The 19,908-nt window shown below is 40.3% G+C and overlaps 1 protein-coding gene across 8 annotated transcripts in view; it reads right to left on the reverse strand.

Moving 5' to 3' along the window:
* The window catches only part of ASB7 (ankyrin repeat and SOCS box containing 7), a 41,616-nt gene that overhangs the window by 10,289 nt on the left and 11,419 nt on the right, over nucleotides 1-19,908 (reverse strand). For all 8 annotated transcript variants that reach the window (XM_028706537.2, XM_028706542.2, XM_028706540.2 and 5 more), the window contains 2 exons: nucleotides 19,173-19,439; nucleotides 8,932-9,537 (listed from right to left, as the gene is read on the reverse strand). In XM_028706537.2, the coding sequence (XP_028562370.1) occupies nucleotides 8,932-9,537; nucleotides 19,173-19,383 (817 nt within the window). In that variant the 5' untranslated portion in view covers nucleotides 19,384-19,439. The remainder of the gene's footprint in view (nucleotides 1-8,931; nucleotides 9,538-19,172; nucleotides 19,440-19,908) is intronic.

Raw genomic sequence — 19,908 nt, forward strand, 5'->3', positions numbered from 1 at the left:
GACAGTGAGAGTTGAAACCTCAGCAATTTAAGACCTGCTTAGGGGAACCCTTTAGAAAAGCTAACTTCTCCTGCCGCGTTAACCAAATCTGGCCATTCTCCAGAAAGAAGCTGATTCCTACGAGTGAACAGTCTAACAGATATATGTTAACAGTGTATTTTCTAGCATATTTCATCTGACAGCAAGCACAGACATGTTATAGTTATCATCTGAAGTATCTGAGGGTGGGTGGGTTGTTGTTTTAATGAAGCAGATACGGCAATGGGAAAGTTAAAAAAAAAACACCACTAATGACAAAAAGCTCCATCACAAACAGGAAGGCAGGCACAAGACTAAGACAACAGCCCAAAGACCTAAATATTTTAATTAGAGTCTACAATTCAGCCATTAATAAGTTTGTAGTGCCTTTGTGATTCAGTTACCTAGCACCCTTAATATTATCCTTATACTTGTAATATATGGCAATTTGAAGTCTACAGAAGTTACTAGACCACAAAGTTTCTTATAGAAGCAGAAATATCTTTTTTTTTTTAAAGACCCAAAAGCTCCCATCCCTAACAACTTTTTGTAATGTTTTCCAGCCTGGCCTAAATATACATTTTTTTGTTCACCACAGGCAACGAAACCTGCTGTGATTTTCAAACCTATCTGGCAGCTAGATTTTCAAAGTAGTCATCATATTGTTGTAAGCGAACACCTGCCCTGCTCTGAAAATCCATTCCCATACTAGGGACATGGAATACTTTTCAAAATCTTGTTCTGCCTGGAAAGGGGGGACGGGACAACTTCTAAGTTGTAGAAAACTGATACCAAGCATTATTGTATTTAAAGCATTTTAAGTTACTTTTTCCAAATGCTGAAATGCAGCAATCAAAAAATGAAATACGTACGATACCAAACCTCCAAGAGATATATTAAAATAAAGATAGCTATAAGATAGGATTCAAAACTCTACTTTTGAGTTTGCACAAGATCTCTGGTATGCTCAGCGAGGTGCCTTCCCCCACCCCAACCCTGAAAGCTAGATTTTCTCAAATCTAAAGCCCTGTCCAGGCAATACAGAGAACATGAAAGAATTGCATGAAGCATGTAGGGGGAGTGAAGGTGCATGCTGGCCCCACCTTCACCATCCCCATCTATGCCTTGATCTTTCTGTGTTGAGCAGGAAAATCTAAAACTGGCTAGCGAGCACATTCAATGCAATGCATTTAGAAACCTCCCCATTTTTTGGAAACTGGGTAACACAAATACCGGTATGTTCAGCTAAGCCAATGTGCAACTTCCCTTCAGTCTCTTTCGTTGAATTTAAAAAGGTCAGTTATGCGACCCCCAAGCTTTTAACGTGTGATATTTTAGTGTATTTTTGGTTTCTATGGAAGCCGCCCAGAGTGGCTGGGGAAACCCAGCCAGATGGGCGGGGCACAAATAAAAAAATTAAAAAATTTAAGGGTGGAGTAGGCAGAGGCAATGGGGTGGCATGTATATACCCTACATACTTTACACCCCCATGCATTTTTAACTGCAATCAATCCAATCAATTTCAAAATAGGTTTGTGATGCAGAATGGGGAGGATGAGGAACACAAACTTAAAACATCTTTTGGCATGTAGAACTAATTTTGCAGTTATTTGGATTCTAGCAAAATTTAAAAACCCTCTCCCTCCCTTGAAAAATCAATCAAATAACCATTAGCTCATCAACACTTTTTTTTTTTAAAAAAACTCCCTCACATCTGATGAGCAAGCATTCCAAAACCAGGGGACAACTTTGGCAAAGGACCTGCTCCCTGGTACTGCTGGCCTAATTTGATGCACCGATGGATTAGTGAGCAGGGCCTATTGGCATATAGGCATATGTATGAGGACATGGTCAATTTATTATGGACTTTAAGCACCATCACAACTTTAGTCATTCTAGGCTTCTCAATAGCACACAAGTCGTTCCCCAGATCAGCAACAGTCCCATTACAGGATCACAAGAGCAGCAACTGACCTGCAAACTAGACCAGAAGCACACAATTTGGTTTTCTGTCTGCGGTCTATATGAGGAATAAAACCATCATTGTCAAAAGATAAACTGGTCTAAAATTAAAATACGAATGAATCAAGAGTATCAAAAGCAGACCAATTATGTACTTTCATATGCTGGTATATTATATTTCTCCTTCTCTAGTTTTCCTTGATTGATTGCTGATTCGTGAAATCATTTTAGTTGTGCAAGAGTGTCAATTTAAAAAAATAAAATAATTGCCCTACTTGCCCCCAAAAATCTACCTCCTGCAGCTTGCTTTAGATTCTTGTGGCCAATGATATAACAGAGCTTTATAAAAGAAAAAATTCTCTCTCCCAGAAGAGTTACCTCAATGGGAGAAAGCTAGTGTTTAACCCTCCATTTCAAATGCATACCAAAGCCTGGTTTTAAATGATAGTTTGAGACCAGAAACAATGAGGTTCTTTCTCCAGTATAACATTTCTTATACTTAGCATAGATTAAAAAGAACTTTCCATCACTGCAAAATTTTGCACTGATCATCTGGATGCCCACAAAGACCCAACGTTTCCACTGAAGGCAAAGAAGTGCTTTGTCTTTTTGTTTTTGTTCCACCCCCCACAAAAAAGTAACAACCTAAAATGCAATATAATTCCACATAGCTGGAAAAGAGCAGACTTTCCCCCCTCTACCCACCACCATTCTTCTTTCAAAAAATGTTTTAATTGGTTTCTCAAAAGGAATGTGAGATCATAGCTCCCCCCCCCCCCCCGGTAAGAAACATTTCCCCTCCCCGCCCCACACCCACAAAGCACAGAATCTATGGAGAACATTATTCCAAATGTGAGTTAGTTAGATGCCATGTTTTGTCTAGCTAGTAAAGGTACTCATGTATTTGGTTAATAATAAATTTCAAGGTAGCGATGAACTATATTTGATGTTACTATCTACTGTGTAAAAGGCTTCAAAACAGTAATATTAAGCAAAAGGAAAAAAAAAAGGATAGGTGTGAAATTAAAGTTAAACTAATTTATATCTGCTTTAAAAATTCATATAAAAACCAAAACCTCTTTCATTAGATAATTCAGGTGAAATCTGCAAGTTAAAACGCCATCATAAATGGGCACCAATCCCAGAAAGCTGTTTTAAGGAAAAGGCAATTGTCATTATTTTGATTGCCTATATGATTTATATCAAGTGGAGAGTGAGGTAAAAGAAGCAATTCACACCCCTACGAAATGCACTGTTGCCTTATAGCAATCAAATGATCTATTGCTATTTTTGGTTTCGAAGTAGTGTTGCTTCCACTCTCCCCACTTCATGATTTTAACAGAGTGCACATTACAATCAAATACAAAAAATACAGTTTGATGATCATTTAAAGCCTGAGACATTCACATGCAGGGTTCCTATAGCTTCATGTTCAGTCTTGCATCTGCACTGGAATAAACTTCAATGGTTTTTATTTATGGAACTGCTTTTAAATGTCTGTTCTGTTTTTATATATGGAATTGTGTGTAATTGTTTACACTTTTGTTTATGGTTGTAACTATTTTGTTTTATAATTGTATATATTATTGTTGTAACTCGCCCTGGGAACTTGCAGTAAAGGGCGGGTAAGAAATTGAATAACTGCCTACCCATTTATATTTATGTTAAATCTGCTTGCAAAACTGAAGGGATAAGTACCACTCACCCATTCATTGTTTGGTGACCTGAAAATGCTGCAATTAAACTCCAGCTCTTTTAAAAGCCTCAAGCTACAGGTTCACAACACCTTTTTAGTATACAGACTGATAATACTGTTGCCTATCGCAGCGGCAGGCAACAGCAACTGTATGCAGATCAAAATTCAATAGGAATGTAAGAAATCCACCCCAACCCCAGCATCAGTAAAAGTAGAATATAAAAGTGGTTGAAACTAAACTCCAAAATCCTGAGATAACAGCCGTTTGTCGCAAGGTCTCTTTTTTGTTGAAAGCTTATTTCACTTTGTAGATCAAGCCCAACAGAAGTCCGGCTCATGCTCATGGTGTTCAAACTTGCTGCACACAGTGTACAATTATACATGGTGGTACACTTACAAATGCATTATTTAAATCAGCAAGACTTCAGCATATGTTATAGCTTAGCTCCATTTACAATTAGTACACTGGATATTTCACTTTTATACTGTATTGCAATGCCCAAAGCCAGCCCAACCTCCCTGAAACAGAGTACTTTGGGGGGGTTTGAATAAAGGGATTGTTGGGGATAAACACACAAAACATACGGCAATATCAAAGCACCTACCTGAACAAAAAGCCCAGTTATGTTCTTGAGGCAAACATGCATGCTTTGAAAATGTGCTTGGAATATGATAGCCAGGGAGTTTGCTTTGACTAACAGTCACCCACCTCAGATGCTACATAACCCTTTGAAAGTTTAGCCTCCTATTTTCCATGCCCAAAAGAACCTAGGATGTCTCTTCTCTGAAAGAGTCTGATCCATCTCCAACATACATAAAAGCCTGCCCCCGTCTCATAAAACACTATTTATTTTAAAACTGGCATTTGACTATCAGCTGCCTAACAAGGGGAGATTAGTACTGCATGAAGAGTCTACAATATCACATGCACTATAACATTAGTTCCATAAAAACAACATCTCTGCAAGAGGATGAACTAAGCCATCAGCTACAACCTGACTTGAAAAGCAGAAGAAGTTTATAACCATTAATTGAAGTAAATGATTTTAAAACTTCGTATTAAGTTATAGAATATTTTCCTACACATTGAAAGATGCTGATGCAGGAAAATTGCCCCATTGACCACAACTACATTCCATGAAGTTCTCAATTTCAAAGGATTCAAATTACGTAGGAGTGGAAGCCACTGCACGACTTAAAAACACGGAACACACTTTTTCAAATTTTGGCAAAGAAAATTTAGATTCATTTCAGTTGTAGGTGTCTAAAGAAAGGGGGATCTAAAAGGCTTTCAAATTACTTTTCAATCCACAAATATTTCAATTTAACAAAGGGAGTACAGTAGTATAAAAGATACAAAATGTAATTAAATAATCTCCCTTGAGAAGACTAACTTGTTTAAGTGTCCTCTCTGATTATGATTATCAAGGAAACCACATTCCAAGCATCCAGCCTTAAAGCTGCCTGGTCCCCTTCGATCAATAGAAGCTCCTTAGAGCAGTAATGTGCCTTTTGCTTATACTACTGCAACACTGTAATAAACCTCGTAACTACAGCTTTATACTTTGTTGCCACAAACAGTTATTACCACCTAGTCAAACTGTCAAAGCCAACCTAGAGTGAAATGGGCAGAGGGATGCGTTCAGACACTATCACATAATATAAAATACAGCGCTACCATCATGGCTACAGGTGACAAAGACCTTTTCACGTTGGGGCTTGGAGTGTACAGTGGTGCCTCGCAAGACGAAATTAATCCGTTCCGCGAGTCTCTTCGTCTTGCGAAGCACGGCTATTAGCGGCTTAGCGGCTGTTAGCAGCTATTAATGGCTTAGCGGCTATTAATGGCTTAGCGGCTTTAAGAAAAAGGAAACAAACTCGCAAGAACTCGCAAGACTTGCGAAGCAAGCCCATAGGGAAATTCGTCTTGCAGAACGACTCAAAAAAAGGAAAACCCTTTCGTCTAGCGAGTTTTTCGTCTTGCGAGGCATTCATCTTGCGGGGCACCACTGTATCAACATTGAAGAGCCTTCTCTCAAGCTGAAAGTATTTGCTTTCCCCACATTGGAGGTTTTCGCTTAAGGAAGTGCTGCAACTCAACTAACCACTCCCTTTACAAAAATAAGAATGAGTTTGCACCTTGGCTTTTCATAAGCCTGTTGCAAGTTTGCCAAAAAAGCTGGAAGTGGCTCAATCCACTTACTAATGGACACATCCTGTACTGACTTTTTGTGATGGGAGTACTCTCCCTGCGGTCTTGACTTAGTTAGCTAAAGTACAATATAAACAGTGGTTAAGAGCGGTAGTCTCGTAATCTGGGGAACAGGGTTCACGTCTCCGCTCCTCCACATGCAGCTGCTGGGTGACCTTGGGCCAGTCACACTTCTCTGAAGTCTCTCAGCCCCACTCACCTCACAGAGTGTTTGTTGTGGGGGAGGAAGGGAAAGGAGAATGTTAGCCGCTGAAGGGGAGTGAAAGGCGGGGTATCAAATCCAAATAGCATCCCAGAGGCAGAGACAAATGCAGTAAATCTTGGGAATAAGGCCTAAATCAGGGGCAAGGAACCATGTTCATCCCAAGGGCTGCATGGGGAACGGGACCAAAGGCAAGAGTGGGCCAAGCAATGGATGTGACTTTCCTTTGTACAGTTGCCTACACTGCAGGCATGCTAAAGTCAGCACACATGCACAACCCTTTCCACCCTTTATCCAGGAAGCAAGAGGCATTACCACAGTTCAAGGACACATTCCTGCCAAGTCAAAAGCATTTAAGGAGGGTATGCAATAGGACCAACATGGCCAAGAGAGGCCCAAGGCCATCCCTCACTGGGTGTGCTACACATGGATGCACTGGGCATCAGAAAGAGGAAAACAACAGGTGTAGGGAGGAAACCAGTGTGACTGCTGATTCAATGCTTAAGTATTCAAAGGGTTGTACAAGGGTAGTGCTGAAAGTATGCCAAGCAGAATGTGAGCAAAGCAAGCCTTAGAAGGGATAGGCTCAGAAGAAAATAAGCACAGAGATCTTTCAGCTCAGCCATTCCACAAATCTTAGCCAGTGCTAGTGTGGCATTACATTTTGATGAAGAAAGGCATACACTCAAAATCAGGAGAATACATGCCTACAGCACTGAACATGTTTAAAGGGTTAAATGATTATGACAATAGAAGGGACGTGATGGAAAGAAAAAGACAGTATAGAATCCATGTACAATCCATGAAGGACACTGAAAAAGATCAAAATTACACTGTAGGGTTAAGGAGACCGAGAAGTTTTTAAAAAGGGAGACATTGATAGGAACAGTGCTACTAAAAATTACTTAACTACAGTGGTGAAGGGCAATCCAACATACCTTAGTCGGAAGTCAGTTCGATGGAGTCTAATGGAGCAAAATTCAATCTAGGTGTTTAGGACTGCAGCCTTAATGTTCAAAAATCTGAACATATTAAGCACAATTTTTTTAAAAAAAGGTTTAAGTGTTCAAGAAAAAAACCAATCCTAAATTCCCACATGACACACAGAGGAGGGTGCTAAGCAGGAAGTTGCTAGGGTAGGAGGAAAGTAAGCTGGAAGAAAAACTCTGCAGAGAAAGTGCCTGGATACAAAGTAACTAGGATATGAATGCATTGTTATATGCAAAGAAAACTGGGTGAAATCATACTTCAGAGAAGAAGAAAATGAAGGAAATCTACAAGTCCAAAAAAAAACACTGACAATGCAAATGGCAGTAACCTCTCTCTTTGTTTTAAAGGAAAGGATTAGTTTTCTGGGACAATTTTTTGTAAAATAAGGAAATGCTTTAAAGATCTGCGTTGTTGTTGTTTTTTAGATGATGATAAATTAATGGTTTCTGTAAACTAGAGAGAACAGTGGTATAGTGACGTGAGGGAGAATGAACAAAAGCCCAAACTTCATTAAATAATGCTGAAGCAAAGTTTAGTATTACACCTGTTACTAAATCTGTATGTTAAAAATTAATCCCTCTATAGTTTCAAAGGAAGTACAAATTCAATAATGTGAGCAGATAATTTACATACCTATGACATGCCTCCTTGAGCTTATTTAGCAATCAAACCCCATACATACACATACACACACTTCTTTAATGTAGGAGCCTCAGATACAGCTGAGTTAGTCTTACCCACATCTCAGCAATGACTAGAGAAAAGACAAGTGATTGGTACTGAACAGAATTGGAACTATGGGCTGTTACATGCTTCCTACATTTGACAAGTTCCACCTACGGTGAGATATCATTATCATACAGTGCACACGTAATAGGCTGATTGTTATAATATGGTTTTGTCACAAAAACAACTCTGGCTCTGCTCTATTCTGTATACTCTAGATTTTACTTCAAAAGTAAGCCTGCAGTTTGAGTGGGGTTACGTTCTCGGGATCATGCCTAAAGCCAAAAATCACATATAGGCAAAAGACACTGGATTCAATGGCAGGTGGGATTACCAAAATCATTTTCCTCGAAACTCCACTCCTTTTTTTGCCATGCATGTCAAGCTGAATGTGCACAAGTTAAATGTGCATAAATTGGGGGCTTAGTGACAAAGGAAAACAGTACATATTAACCATGTCAACACTGCATCATAAGCACAAACCAAGAAGAAATATTGTGTCAGGCAACTGCTGGAAAAGGAATTGGTTTGGTAAAGTTTGATCGCCAAAGATGAGCAGAAGACTGATGGTGAAAATAATACTACTTAGTAGTAAGTGGTATCAACCACGAATTGCTTAGATCTGTAATTTAAGAACCAACATACACATGTTAATATCACTGTGAGGTCCAAAGGATGTCAACACAATAACCAGGCTCATTTCGCAGCCCCAAGGGATAAATAATTCAGTATCATCTCCCATTCTAATGAAGAACAAAGAAAAGTGAAAAATAATTTATGAGCAAGCAGCAGTTTTTGAACATTCCTTTGTAAACCAGAGAAAGACCTTGGAAAAATGTATTTTACACTTCTCAGCCTTCATTCTCTGTTACCTTCCTGCCACATGCAGAACTGCTGATTGACTAGGACTGACCAAAAAAAATTCAGGATTTGAATCCAAGTTAGTTCAGGAGGAATGTATACAAGTTGAAGTACAAGCATGATTCTGAAGGGGAAAATAGTGGTTATTCTCTGGGCCTGCCTAAACTTTCAAGTAATAACCAGCTAAGTAGGAAACTCATTTTTCCACCAACTTCCCCCAAAGACCATTGGAGGACTTTGATTAAAGATTTCCAGTATACATACTTGTTACTTCCTGTAGGAAATCCAAACAAGGTCGGCTACTTCCAGAAATACTTATTGAAACTGCCAGCGGAGTCTGTCCTTCATAGTTCTTTGTATTAGTGTCTGCACCATAGTTGTATAACATCTGTGCACAGAGTACATCATCCCTAAGAGCAGACAAGTGCAATGGTGTCTGCCCGTCTTCTAAGCGCCCCAAGTTTGTATCAGCCCCTCTCTGAAGGAACATCCGGCAATAAGAATGATTGCTTTTGATCACAGCATAGCGCAACAGGAAGCCGTTCTGAATGTCAATGTTGGCATTGTGATCTAGGAGTATTTTGACACAGCTGGACCTTTCGCGGATAATAGCCAGTTGAAGTGGTGTAGTACCTTTGTCACTGAGTGGATCAACCTCAGCCTTGAATTCCAGCAGGAGACGGACAAACGAGTCTCTGCCGTAGTGAGCAGCCACATGCAGAGGAGTCCAGCCATCATTACTTTTTGCATTAATGATATCAACGCGGTAGTCTGATTCCAGCATTAGGCGTGCAATCCGAGCTCGGCCGTGCATAGCTGCATAATGTAGAGCCGTGAAGCCTCCAATTAAGTCTTTCACTGTGGGATCAGCTAAAGTTAAACAAAATTGCAATGGGTTAGCTACTATCAGAAGAACACAAAAAGGCATCTGAATTTTTTTCTATACATTGTTACAATTCTTGGGAGGGTGTCCTACTAAATCATCTTACCCAACTATCTTGCAATTGATAATAATTAGTACTTATATTATGCTGTAAGCTGTTCGTTTTATTTACTTACCGTAATAAAAGCAAGCTAGCTAGCTAGATGACATAGATAGAGATATAGAGATATAGATAGATGATAGAGATATAGATAGATGATAGATAGATAGATAGATAGATAGATAGATAGACAGATCTAAAAAGTTAGGGGAAGAGCTAGTCTTCCTCCTTTTTCACTTTCACCAATTGAAAATATGTAAAATTTTACTTTATGGCTTTCTAGTCTTAGCTGATCCAAACAATTTGATAATATTGGCACACAACTGTTGTTTGTATGCAATTTTCCAGTTCAGTAGTAACCCTCAAAATACAAGCTGCTTTACAACTTCAGAGAATTTAAGATGTGGTTTGGCAGAACCAGGGCAGAGGCTGTTGAATAAATAATAATAATAAACCAAAATCTCAGGTGCAGGCTGTATTTTGGAACATGGGTCTATTTGAAAAAGTGAATTTTATTTTTATTTATTAAATTTCTATACCACCCTTCACCCAAGGATCACTGGATGGTTTACAGTAAGAACACACAAAAATACACAACGTAGTAACAAACAAAATTAATGTATTTTAACTTACGGATGAACTCACTTTCCTTTTGAACAGACTCAACATTATTGCATATTAGCCTGGTTCACACATAATGCTGAACAGCAGCTTGTTTAGCCAAAGTGTGGCTTGTTAAGACATCTGAATGCAGCTCAGCAGACTAACCATGATTTGTTGTCTGGCAACATGATACAATGCAAAGTCATGGCTTGTTTTAACCACAGGTGCTAGTCGGTACCTTTCTTGAAGAAGTCTTTGCTCCTAACTCTGCCTGGCAGCAGGCTCCTTTTCTGGCCCAAGTCCTCCATGACAAGTCCCGTCCCCCCGCCATAAGCCAAACCAGGAAAAGACAAAGATGGGGGGAAATGTAAAAGCTACTGTTCTTCTGTCTAACTATTATGACAGGGCTGCACCATCTAACTGATACTTTGCTACCCTGATTGCTAAACCTACTTACAGTAGAACAATGAACTCTTTAGCAGAAGGAAAACACTGATCTTCCACACTATACGCTTTATTTTGTTTTTATAAGGGAAGTATGTGCTTTCAGAAAAGGTGTTAATATGCATGCATCATTTTAATCAGGCCTTTTTAATTGTTTTTAGTGCTGTTGTGATTTATAATGTTTTTAATGGGAACACAGGAAACTGCCTCATACAGAGCAACTATCCATCCAGCTCATGCAACAGCTCAAATTAGAGGTAGATTCACTGAAATTCATATTTACTTGAAATATGAATTAACTGATGCAGAGTTCTTGTATTAAGCTTCATCTCAATTCACATCCTCAGTTTCCACATCTTGGTCAAAAACAAACCAAACAGGAGTACATGGTACAGATTGCTCACGCCGTCCAAGCTCCCCGACCTCCACTGTGCATCCTAAATGCAACTGCTCAAGGTATTTCTATGCATCAAAGCTCCTTCAACTCTAAAATGTCATGCTTGTTTCTGTGTTCTGTTTTGCCTTGCGCTTCATGGTCTTAAAAAGAAGCATGTGAAGTAACATCTGCTGGCCCAAGATGCAGATGTATTGTGGTCTGGCAAGATGAGCTTGTATTTTTTTTTTGGGGGGGGGGGAGTGCACAATGCTGTATAAGGTAAAGAAAGAATGCCCTCTGTGGTTCACAGCATTTCCAAAGTATGTAAGCTACATGTTATTTCAGATCATCTTGATAAAAGCATTTTCTATAAAATGAAAATAATCTGGGTTTGCCATTTCACAAAATTAAGGTTTTTCAGGCACGTAAACATCCAGCCATAGGAGAAAGAAAATAAGGTAACAAATAATAAAAAACAATATCACAGATTTCCCTCTACCCCCAGAAATCTGGATTCATTCTTTAAAAACCCACCAGTGTAGAGTTGATATTCTAACACAACACACATATTTCCCCCCCCCCTCTCACACACAACCTTTCTAAGAGTAGTTTTGCTCGTACATAATTGCCAAGGTGCCTGGCAGTCAGTCCTGCACAAACACACCAGCATTATCTGCATACAAGATTGAGAAGATATTTGCAAGGACAGTTTAAAACATTGGCCTGGGTAAAATACAACTTTAAACCACTTTAAAAACTAAGATTCAGTGCAAACTTGTGCACACTGCTCAAACACCTCTGCTTTGCTTCTCGTCTGCTCCTAACTCTGCTACACTTAAGAAGGAAACAAGCCAGAGGCTGACTACAGGCATTCCATCATTTATGTACATTCAACATGTGTGTGTCACCAGGTATATGTGCATTACGCCATACCTGTGAGTGAATGATAAAAATCGCTGAAACAGCCTCAGAAGAGGCATGAAACAGTCAGAAAAGGAGCGGAAACAGCACCTAGCAATCGCACAGGCCTTTGTACTTGCAGTTCCAAGAGCCCTTGCACCTACCATTGAGGCCTGTGGAGAGTTAGGCGTTTGAGAAAGGAGGTAGGGAGAGAGCAATTGTGTTGGGAGTTTTGGGGGAGTTTTTTAAAGCTGTTCTTTGATGTGGCACCTAAACACAGCATTGCCAACGCTGGAGGAGAAATTGGAAGTGCTGGACTGTTTCTAGAGTGGCGTGAGTGTGTGTGCTGTGGCATGCAAGTTTGGCAGGAATGAATCCAGAATATGTGCCATTAAGGTACAGGAAAAAATAACAACAATAATAATTTATTTATACCCTGGCCATCTGGCATCGGGGCAGCAAGTGCATGTACACATGCAACTGCCATAGTCCCCAACTACATGCCCAGTGTTAGAAACAAGATATGAAAGCTAGGAGCTAAATGGCAACTTAAACCTAGGTTATGGGTGCAACGACAGAATGTCTAGGTGTGTTTTTTTTAATCACAAGAATACAAAGCTGAAAATGAATGAACTGCAGCTAAAATATGATGTTCGTTTTTTACATGGTCTAGTCCTTCCCCCGCTCACCCCCCTAATATTCTTAAGAGGGTCTCTTCTCCAGTCTTCAGAGAGTAGCTGGAAGTGGGGTGGAAGAAAAAGGTCCTCCTTTCCTTTCACTCAGAAGTTCTAATCTGAAAACTTAGGCGCAGGACTGCACCCAGAGCTCAGAAACTGTTTATGCTAATTAAATTACCAGTCACAGAATGTGCCTAGAACAATGGGAGTTTTGAACATTGAGGCCCTGGTGAAGGCACATGAGGCACTGAACCTGTGTCTAGAGGACATAAACTGCTAGAGTATCCCCATTAATGGCAGCACCGTGCACAAGAAGACTCTCAGGCTGCATGTGTGCTTCAAGCAGCCTGCAAATGAGTTCTGAGCTAACTGCGGTTGGCTAGACCGCTTCAAATGACATTTTAATTTAAAGAATATTGGCACCTATATTGAAGCTGCATTTGTGGACCAGGAGGCTGCCAAACGTGCCCTGACCAGCTGAAGAGACTAAAGTGCCAGCTGCCCATCCCCATGTTCTTTTGCAATACACCATCAGCCCCATCAAGTGAATCTGACCCACAACCAAGCACTTTGGGGTACCAGTCTACACTGCTTGTCATTGTGTGCAAATTGTCCTCCTCCAGCAATGAGGAAGACTGAGTGCCACCATTCCTGCCCGTCTGGTAGGGCTGCTGGTTTTTAAAGGGTTTTTTAAAGGGTTTCCAGAGCTTTAGAGGGTGTTTACAGGCTTTTACAATGGGTGCTATTATACATGACTTCCCGTATATGCACGGTGCCTCAGAACGAAACCCCTGCATAAATGGAGGGTTGCCTATATATGTTAAGTGCAGACCAGTGCTGGTGGTTTGTTTCTCTCAAGACAAACAGAGGAAGCAAAGGAGGAAAAAATGAGGTGAAAAAACAGGGGTAAATACTGTGGTGGCCAGGAAATGAATTAAGAAGTTTTCACCAAGTGCTTTCCCAATGGTGTAGCAAGCCTGAGGTCAGCCCAGCTGCTCCAAACCTTAATCTCATGTTCTTCCTGCATGTCCCTGAAGTTCTGTTCAAGCATAGTTTTTTTGGTTGGCTTTACTGTGAAGCTTCCAATAAAAAAAGATATTTTTCTATGCAATCATCTAACAGGGCTCTAGAACTTCAGGGTAGAGCTGCCATACGTCCGGAATTTCCTGGACATAGCTGGGATTCGGCAGTTGGAAACAGTGGCTGGGTGAAAATCGCTGAAATGTCTTGGAAAATCCGGACGTATGACAGGCAACCCATGTCAATTTTGGTGAACTTCCTTAAAAATGAGCAAAACTTAAAAAAGCTCAACAACTTTTCTGTCCAGATTTTCACTTTTTGAAATATGGCAACCCTACTTTAGGGCAACACTGTTAACGTAACTATCTTGCTCTGTTATTACCTTGTGCAGGTGTTAAACCAAGCACTTTTAAGACTAGCTTTTAACACAAACACACAAAAACCACTCTGCCCAATGAACAATTCCAGAAAGTATATAAGTACTCAGTAGCCACTGGAAGGAATAGAAGAAGCCAATCTATTTAAATTAGACTATTTCTGAGAAAGCATCTGCATGACAACTTAAAAACTCATGCTAAGAGACAGTATTATAACAAGTGATGCTACTATAATCCTATTTAGGACCATGGGTCTTCACTACTGTTGTTGTTTTACTCAATTTTAATCTGAGAATTTGAATGCTTTGAACTTGTTGGTATCTCTTCAATGAAGCCTACCCCTACCCCATCTATCAAACAACATTTCATGTTATCAATCAAAAGTTATACGATTAAAAATATAAATGATTACATGTCAGCTTTTCAAAATCTACTATTAAATATTACTGCATGCTCATCGTCAGCACAATGTTACAGAGTAGAGTGATTTTGAAACTTTCGCTGGAAGACAGTTTGCCCACCACTACTGATCTTTCCTCTGCAATGTGTAGCCAAGGGGGAATGAGGCAGCTAAGCATTGCCCTGTGTGAACTAAGCAACCACCTTAGAACATGCTACAGAATGCTCTGTAATGTCCAGGAGCTGTATCAGTATTCCCTTCATAAAGTCTGAAAACCACTTTAACATACCACTGCCTACCAGCTATCAAAGTACAGCTAATGTCAAATACTTTTTAGGAACTATCAAATATAGCTAATATAAACTGGCAGATATCAAATAGTGAAATAAAAAAATCACTGTATATCGAAGCTATCAAATATTCTGATGAATATTTGCATAACTAGGGAACAGGTGGAGATTATCAGACATCAAGACTCACACAGTAATTTTGAGGAGTAAATTCATTGCAGTTCTAAATCGGTTTTGCAAACACTTGTACTGCCATCTTCTGGCCACACTTACCACAGGAAGGATAAAAAGCGGTCATAATATATTCTACTGGACCTTAAAAGATCATACAATTTGCAATACTTGAAGTTTAAGCTAAAACTTGCCAACTCAATGCATTTTGATCATTTATAACAAGCTTCCTCAAACTCAGCCCTCCAGATGTTTTGAGAAGACAGTTTTTGTAGTTTGTATGTTCTGAGTTTGAGGAAGCCTGATTTATAAGCTCTGCTTTAAAGCAGCAATAGGCTATTTCTGTGCTATTCTCCTAACTAACTAGTAGTATATTTCATGGCGAAATCAACCCCCTCATTAAATGTTCAGTTCCATGTTAGCACCATCTAGAAGGAATGGGCTTCATGTTTATGCAGCACATGCACTCAGACATACACGTACAAGATCTAAGAGATACAATGATAAAGCATGAGAACTATTTCTTGCAACACAGAAATATTTTTCTTTTTCTTACAAATATAGCCAACGGTAAGCAAGCGGAATCTACTCTACTGGAGCAATGTAAGATAATGCAGAAGAGTCTACAATAAACATACTATTGTCAACAGAAGGTGGGAGCTACATGAGCAGAACTGAAAAATACATAATCATGCTTTCCTTGAGTGTTCAAAATCATTCCCATAGTAAAACCTCAGCCTCTAATAAATTTATGTATATTAGATACATGAAGGGGTACTTATGTGGCATACAAAGCTTTGTTGCATTTTGGCAAAACATGATTCACTTGGATCCGTTTGTTCCCTAAGTTCTTGCCTCCAGAGAAATTTCCCCAGTAAGAGGCCACATAAAAGTTCTCAGAGTTTCCCTTTCGTTAAATTCCAGTTTTTCTGCCATCTTATCTCGAATTCACCAATTTTACATTTTAGCACATAGGCTCCAATCCACTTTATGTACACAGTGGCCATGTTCATACATTCCTGGAAACCATTAACTATGGCAGGGGTGAGGAACCTGTGGCCCTCTAGACCAGTGTTTCTCAACCTTGGGGTCTCAAACCCCAGCTGGTTTGGACTACAACTCCCATCATCCCTAGCTAGCAGGACCAGTGGTCAGGGATGACGGGAGTTGTAGTTCAAAAACAGCTGGTGGCCCAAGGTTGAGAAACACTGCTCTAGATGATATTGGGCTCCAAACTTCCATCAGTTCCTGCAAGCACAGCCAACACTCAGGAATGCAGGAGCTGTAGTCCAGCAGCTTATGAAGGGCCACATTTTAGCCACCTCTGAACTGTGGCTTCCCATTAATGCACAAATGGCTCTCTCTTTGCTTCCCGCCCCCCAAGTGCGAACACAAACCCTGGTTTAACCGTAATACACACAATTTCTTTTGTTCAATCCCTGTAGTACAGAGTTCTGGAGCACTGCCCTTAACTAGGGATGGTGAGTCTGTGTCACTTTCACATTGTTAATTCCCAGGTTGTTTGTTTACTATTTGCAAGTTTTAAAACAAAAATAAAATGTCTGTACTAGAATCACATTTAGAATGGTACTTATGTTTCACTACATAGGCTGAAGGCTGCTTTTAAAAAGACAGAAACTTTAAACTGGTAAAATAGCCATTCCCAAGGAGCTTTCAAGACCAGCTGCTACTGTGACTATGTTCAAATAGGGCTGCAAATGACAATGGAAATGATGCAGAAATATACACCAAGCCTCCCAGTGACACTGTACCGGTGGGGGTGGGGTGGAAGAGAGAGATGGGTGCTCTCATGGGTCCAAATCAGATCTTTACACTCCCAGGAGCTCCCTTTGAACATTTGCAATGATGGCTGGGCTTCGAAGCTGCATAGAAAAACTATGTCACCAGCTCAAAGAAACCAAAGACACAAAAACAGCACACCTCTTAAACATTACTACAGTGGAACCCTGGTTTTTGAGCGTCTCGGAAGCTGAATGATTTGGAAGCCGAACGCCAAAAACCCATAAGTGAATGCTTTCGTTTTTTAATGCGCCTTGGAAGTTGAACGGCTTCTGAGGCATGTTTCTCCATTTTCTCAATGGAATTTGCCAACCGCCCATTGTGCCTCGGTTGTAGAACATTTCGGAAGTCAAACGGTCTTCTGGAACGGATTATGTTCAACAACCGAGGTACCCCAGTATCATCATCTACATTTGGTAGTTGGTTTAAACAAAAGTTTCAAAGCACTGCTTTGCTGTGGTTCTGTTCCTTCTTGGATGTCTATTTCCCAAGGGTGATATTTGAGGAATGCTCTTCAACCCCATGGAGCCGTCAATGTGGGGTTTCTCAGAATTAGATTTTATCCCACATTCTATTTAACACCTACATGAAACAGAATTTTGGAGTACATTGTCAGCGATATGCTGATGACACACAGTTTTACTTCTCCCTTACATCTATAGGTGTCTTGGACTGGATGAGAGCCAATAAACTGAAGCTCAATCCAGGTAAGGCAGTTAATGGGTGGTTTTCTAGATTGGATAGATGGGAGGTTGCCTGCTCTTGATGGCATTACACTCCTCTGAAAGAGGTATACTTCTTGAGAATACTACCGGATCCATTGCTGTCGCTTGAGGCTCAGTCCTTCGGTGGTGCAGAGTGCCTTCCATCAGCTTTGGCTGGTGGCCCAGCTGCACCCCTAACTTCTGTTGTCTATGCTCTAGTAACCTCTAGGTTACTGCAACATGTTATACATATGGCTGCTTCTCCAAGTGGTTCAGAAACTTCAGCTAGTGCAGAATTCAGTGCCAGGTTGCTCACCAGGGCAAGATGGTTTGAGAATGTAACACCAATACAGTGGTATCTCGGGTTAAGTACTTAATTTGTTCCGGAGGTCCGTTCTTAACCTGAAGACCACTTTAGCTAATGGGGTCTCCCGCTGCTGCCATGCCGAAAGAGCACAATTTCTGTTCTCATCCTGAAGCAAAGTTCTTAACCCGAGGTACTATTTCTGGGTTAACAGAGTCTGTAATCTGAAGCGTATGTAACCCGAGGTACCACTGTACTGGCCTGATTGCACTGATTGTCAATTTGTTTCCAGGCTCAATTCCAAGGGTTGTTTTTGACCTGCAAAGCCTTAAATGGCTCAGGAATGCAAGACTTCAAGGATCGCCTCTTTTCACATGAACCAACCCAGATCCTGTGATCATAATCTGAGGTGCCCTTCTTCATTTGCCACATCCATGAGAAGTCCAGAAGGTGGCAACTAGAGAACAGGCCTTTTCGATGTGGCTCTCTGTTTGTGGAACACTCTCCCCAAAGAGGCTCATCTGGTGCCTTCATTACATATCTTCAGGTGCCAGTTGAAAACATTCCTCTTCTCCCAGGCCTTTGGCTAATTAAACAATCTATTGCCTTTTAAACTGGGGGGAGTTTTGTTCTGTTTGTGTTTTTTATATTGTAAACCGCTCTGTGCTCCTCAGATAAAGAGCAATATATAAATTTAATAAATAAATAACTTTACAAGAGAAAACTAACATAGCCTAGATGCAAAGTGAATGGATTCCTTGAGAATCCTTGCAACCTGTTATTTCTCTGGTATGTACAGTATTCAAAATACTTAACAGAGGGGAGCCCCCTTGTGGTGGGTTTTGCAATTCCATAGCTTGCTACTCACTTTTTTATTTTTTAGTTCACTATTAGATTTAAATTACAGAAAATTAAAAATACAGAAATTAAGTCCTACCCAGCTTACCTGATCATTTTGTGAAGCCAAATGCAAAAAGAGCCACATTCAGATGATAAAAGCCTAAGCTCAGCATGAGTGAGCTTCATACAGGTATGTAGTTCCTTCATTTCTCCCTCCAGCGAACAAGCCAGGAAGCGGCAGTTAACAATAGCTTCCCATTACACCCAACCAGGAACTATGGTTAATTGCTTTCAGTCAAGTCAAGATCTGGAGGCTAACTTTAAAGTGATGGTCTCCAGATTCAGGCATGACTGGAAGACAAGCTGCCATTTCCCATTTCATTTCCATACTCACACCAAGTGGGAAGCAAAGAGTTCATGAAGTTTGCACATATCTTGACTTACTATGCAGAGATGTGATCATCTGAATGTGGCCACTGCCACAAACAAACAAACAAACAAACAAACAAACAAACAAACAAACAAACAAACAAACAGCAGTTTAAAGTGAAGGTGCAAAGGATAAAATCCTTGATGCTTGGTCAAATTTCACCCCACCTCACTTAAGTCAACCAACCTCCATGTTCGAGGAATACACGGACACATCTTTCTTTTCCTCTTGCTGCTGAGAAATGGAGCAAGGTCCAGCCATTGGCATCTCGACCATTTGGAGAATAGCCCTGCTCTAGCATCTTGCGCACAGTGTGAACATCTCCAGCAGCCACCGCAGCCTGAATCTGCAATTCTTCCTGTAGTTCGGGGTTCCTCCGGCAGTGGTGATGTAACATCCTCGCAGAATCTGCCTCCTAAAGAAGGATCATGAGGTCTCACAGGTCACCTGCAACTGAAACACAGTAAATACAAATCAGAATTGGAGAGAGAGAGAGTGCCAATAACACTCCATAGCAACATTGATAAATGCTACAGGATCCACAAAGCTGCACCCCCCCATGTGCCAGGGCTTTTCAGTCCCCACTACCCCACTGTACCCCCAAAATAGCCATTTGAGAAGGCTGAAGGATCAATTATAAAGTCAACTTTTACATAATAAAATTTAATGGTACTCAAGGTTTTAGAAGCTTAGCATTTTATTACATTCCAAATGAATTCCTAGATATTTAAATTCATGCCATTGGTCAATCAGTTGTTCATCCATTGCCCTTCAGTTTCTGATATTTCTTTCCAAAAATCGTAACCTTGATTTTTTATTTCACCAAGCCTAGACACTTGCCCTTTTACACCTACATGTTTAAGACTGTGAGGGTGATCTGGCTGTGCCATTTAGGCCCCTCATTGCTCTTACTTCCTAAGTA

This window comes from Podarcis muralis, chromosome 14 (genome assembly GCF_964188315.1).
Source record: "Podarcis muralis chromosome 14, rPodMur119.hap1.1, whole genome shotgun sequence".
Lineage (NCBI taxonomy): Eukaryota > Metazoa > Chordata > Lepidosauria > Squamata > Lacertidae > Podarcis > Podarcis muralis.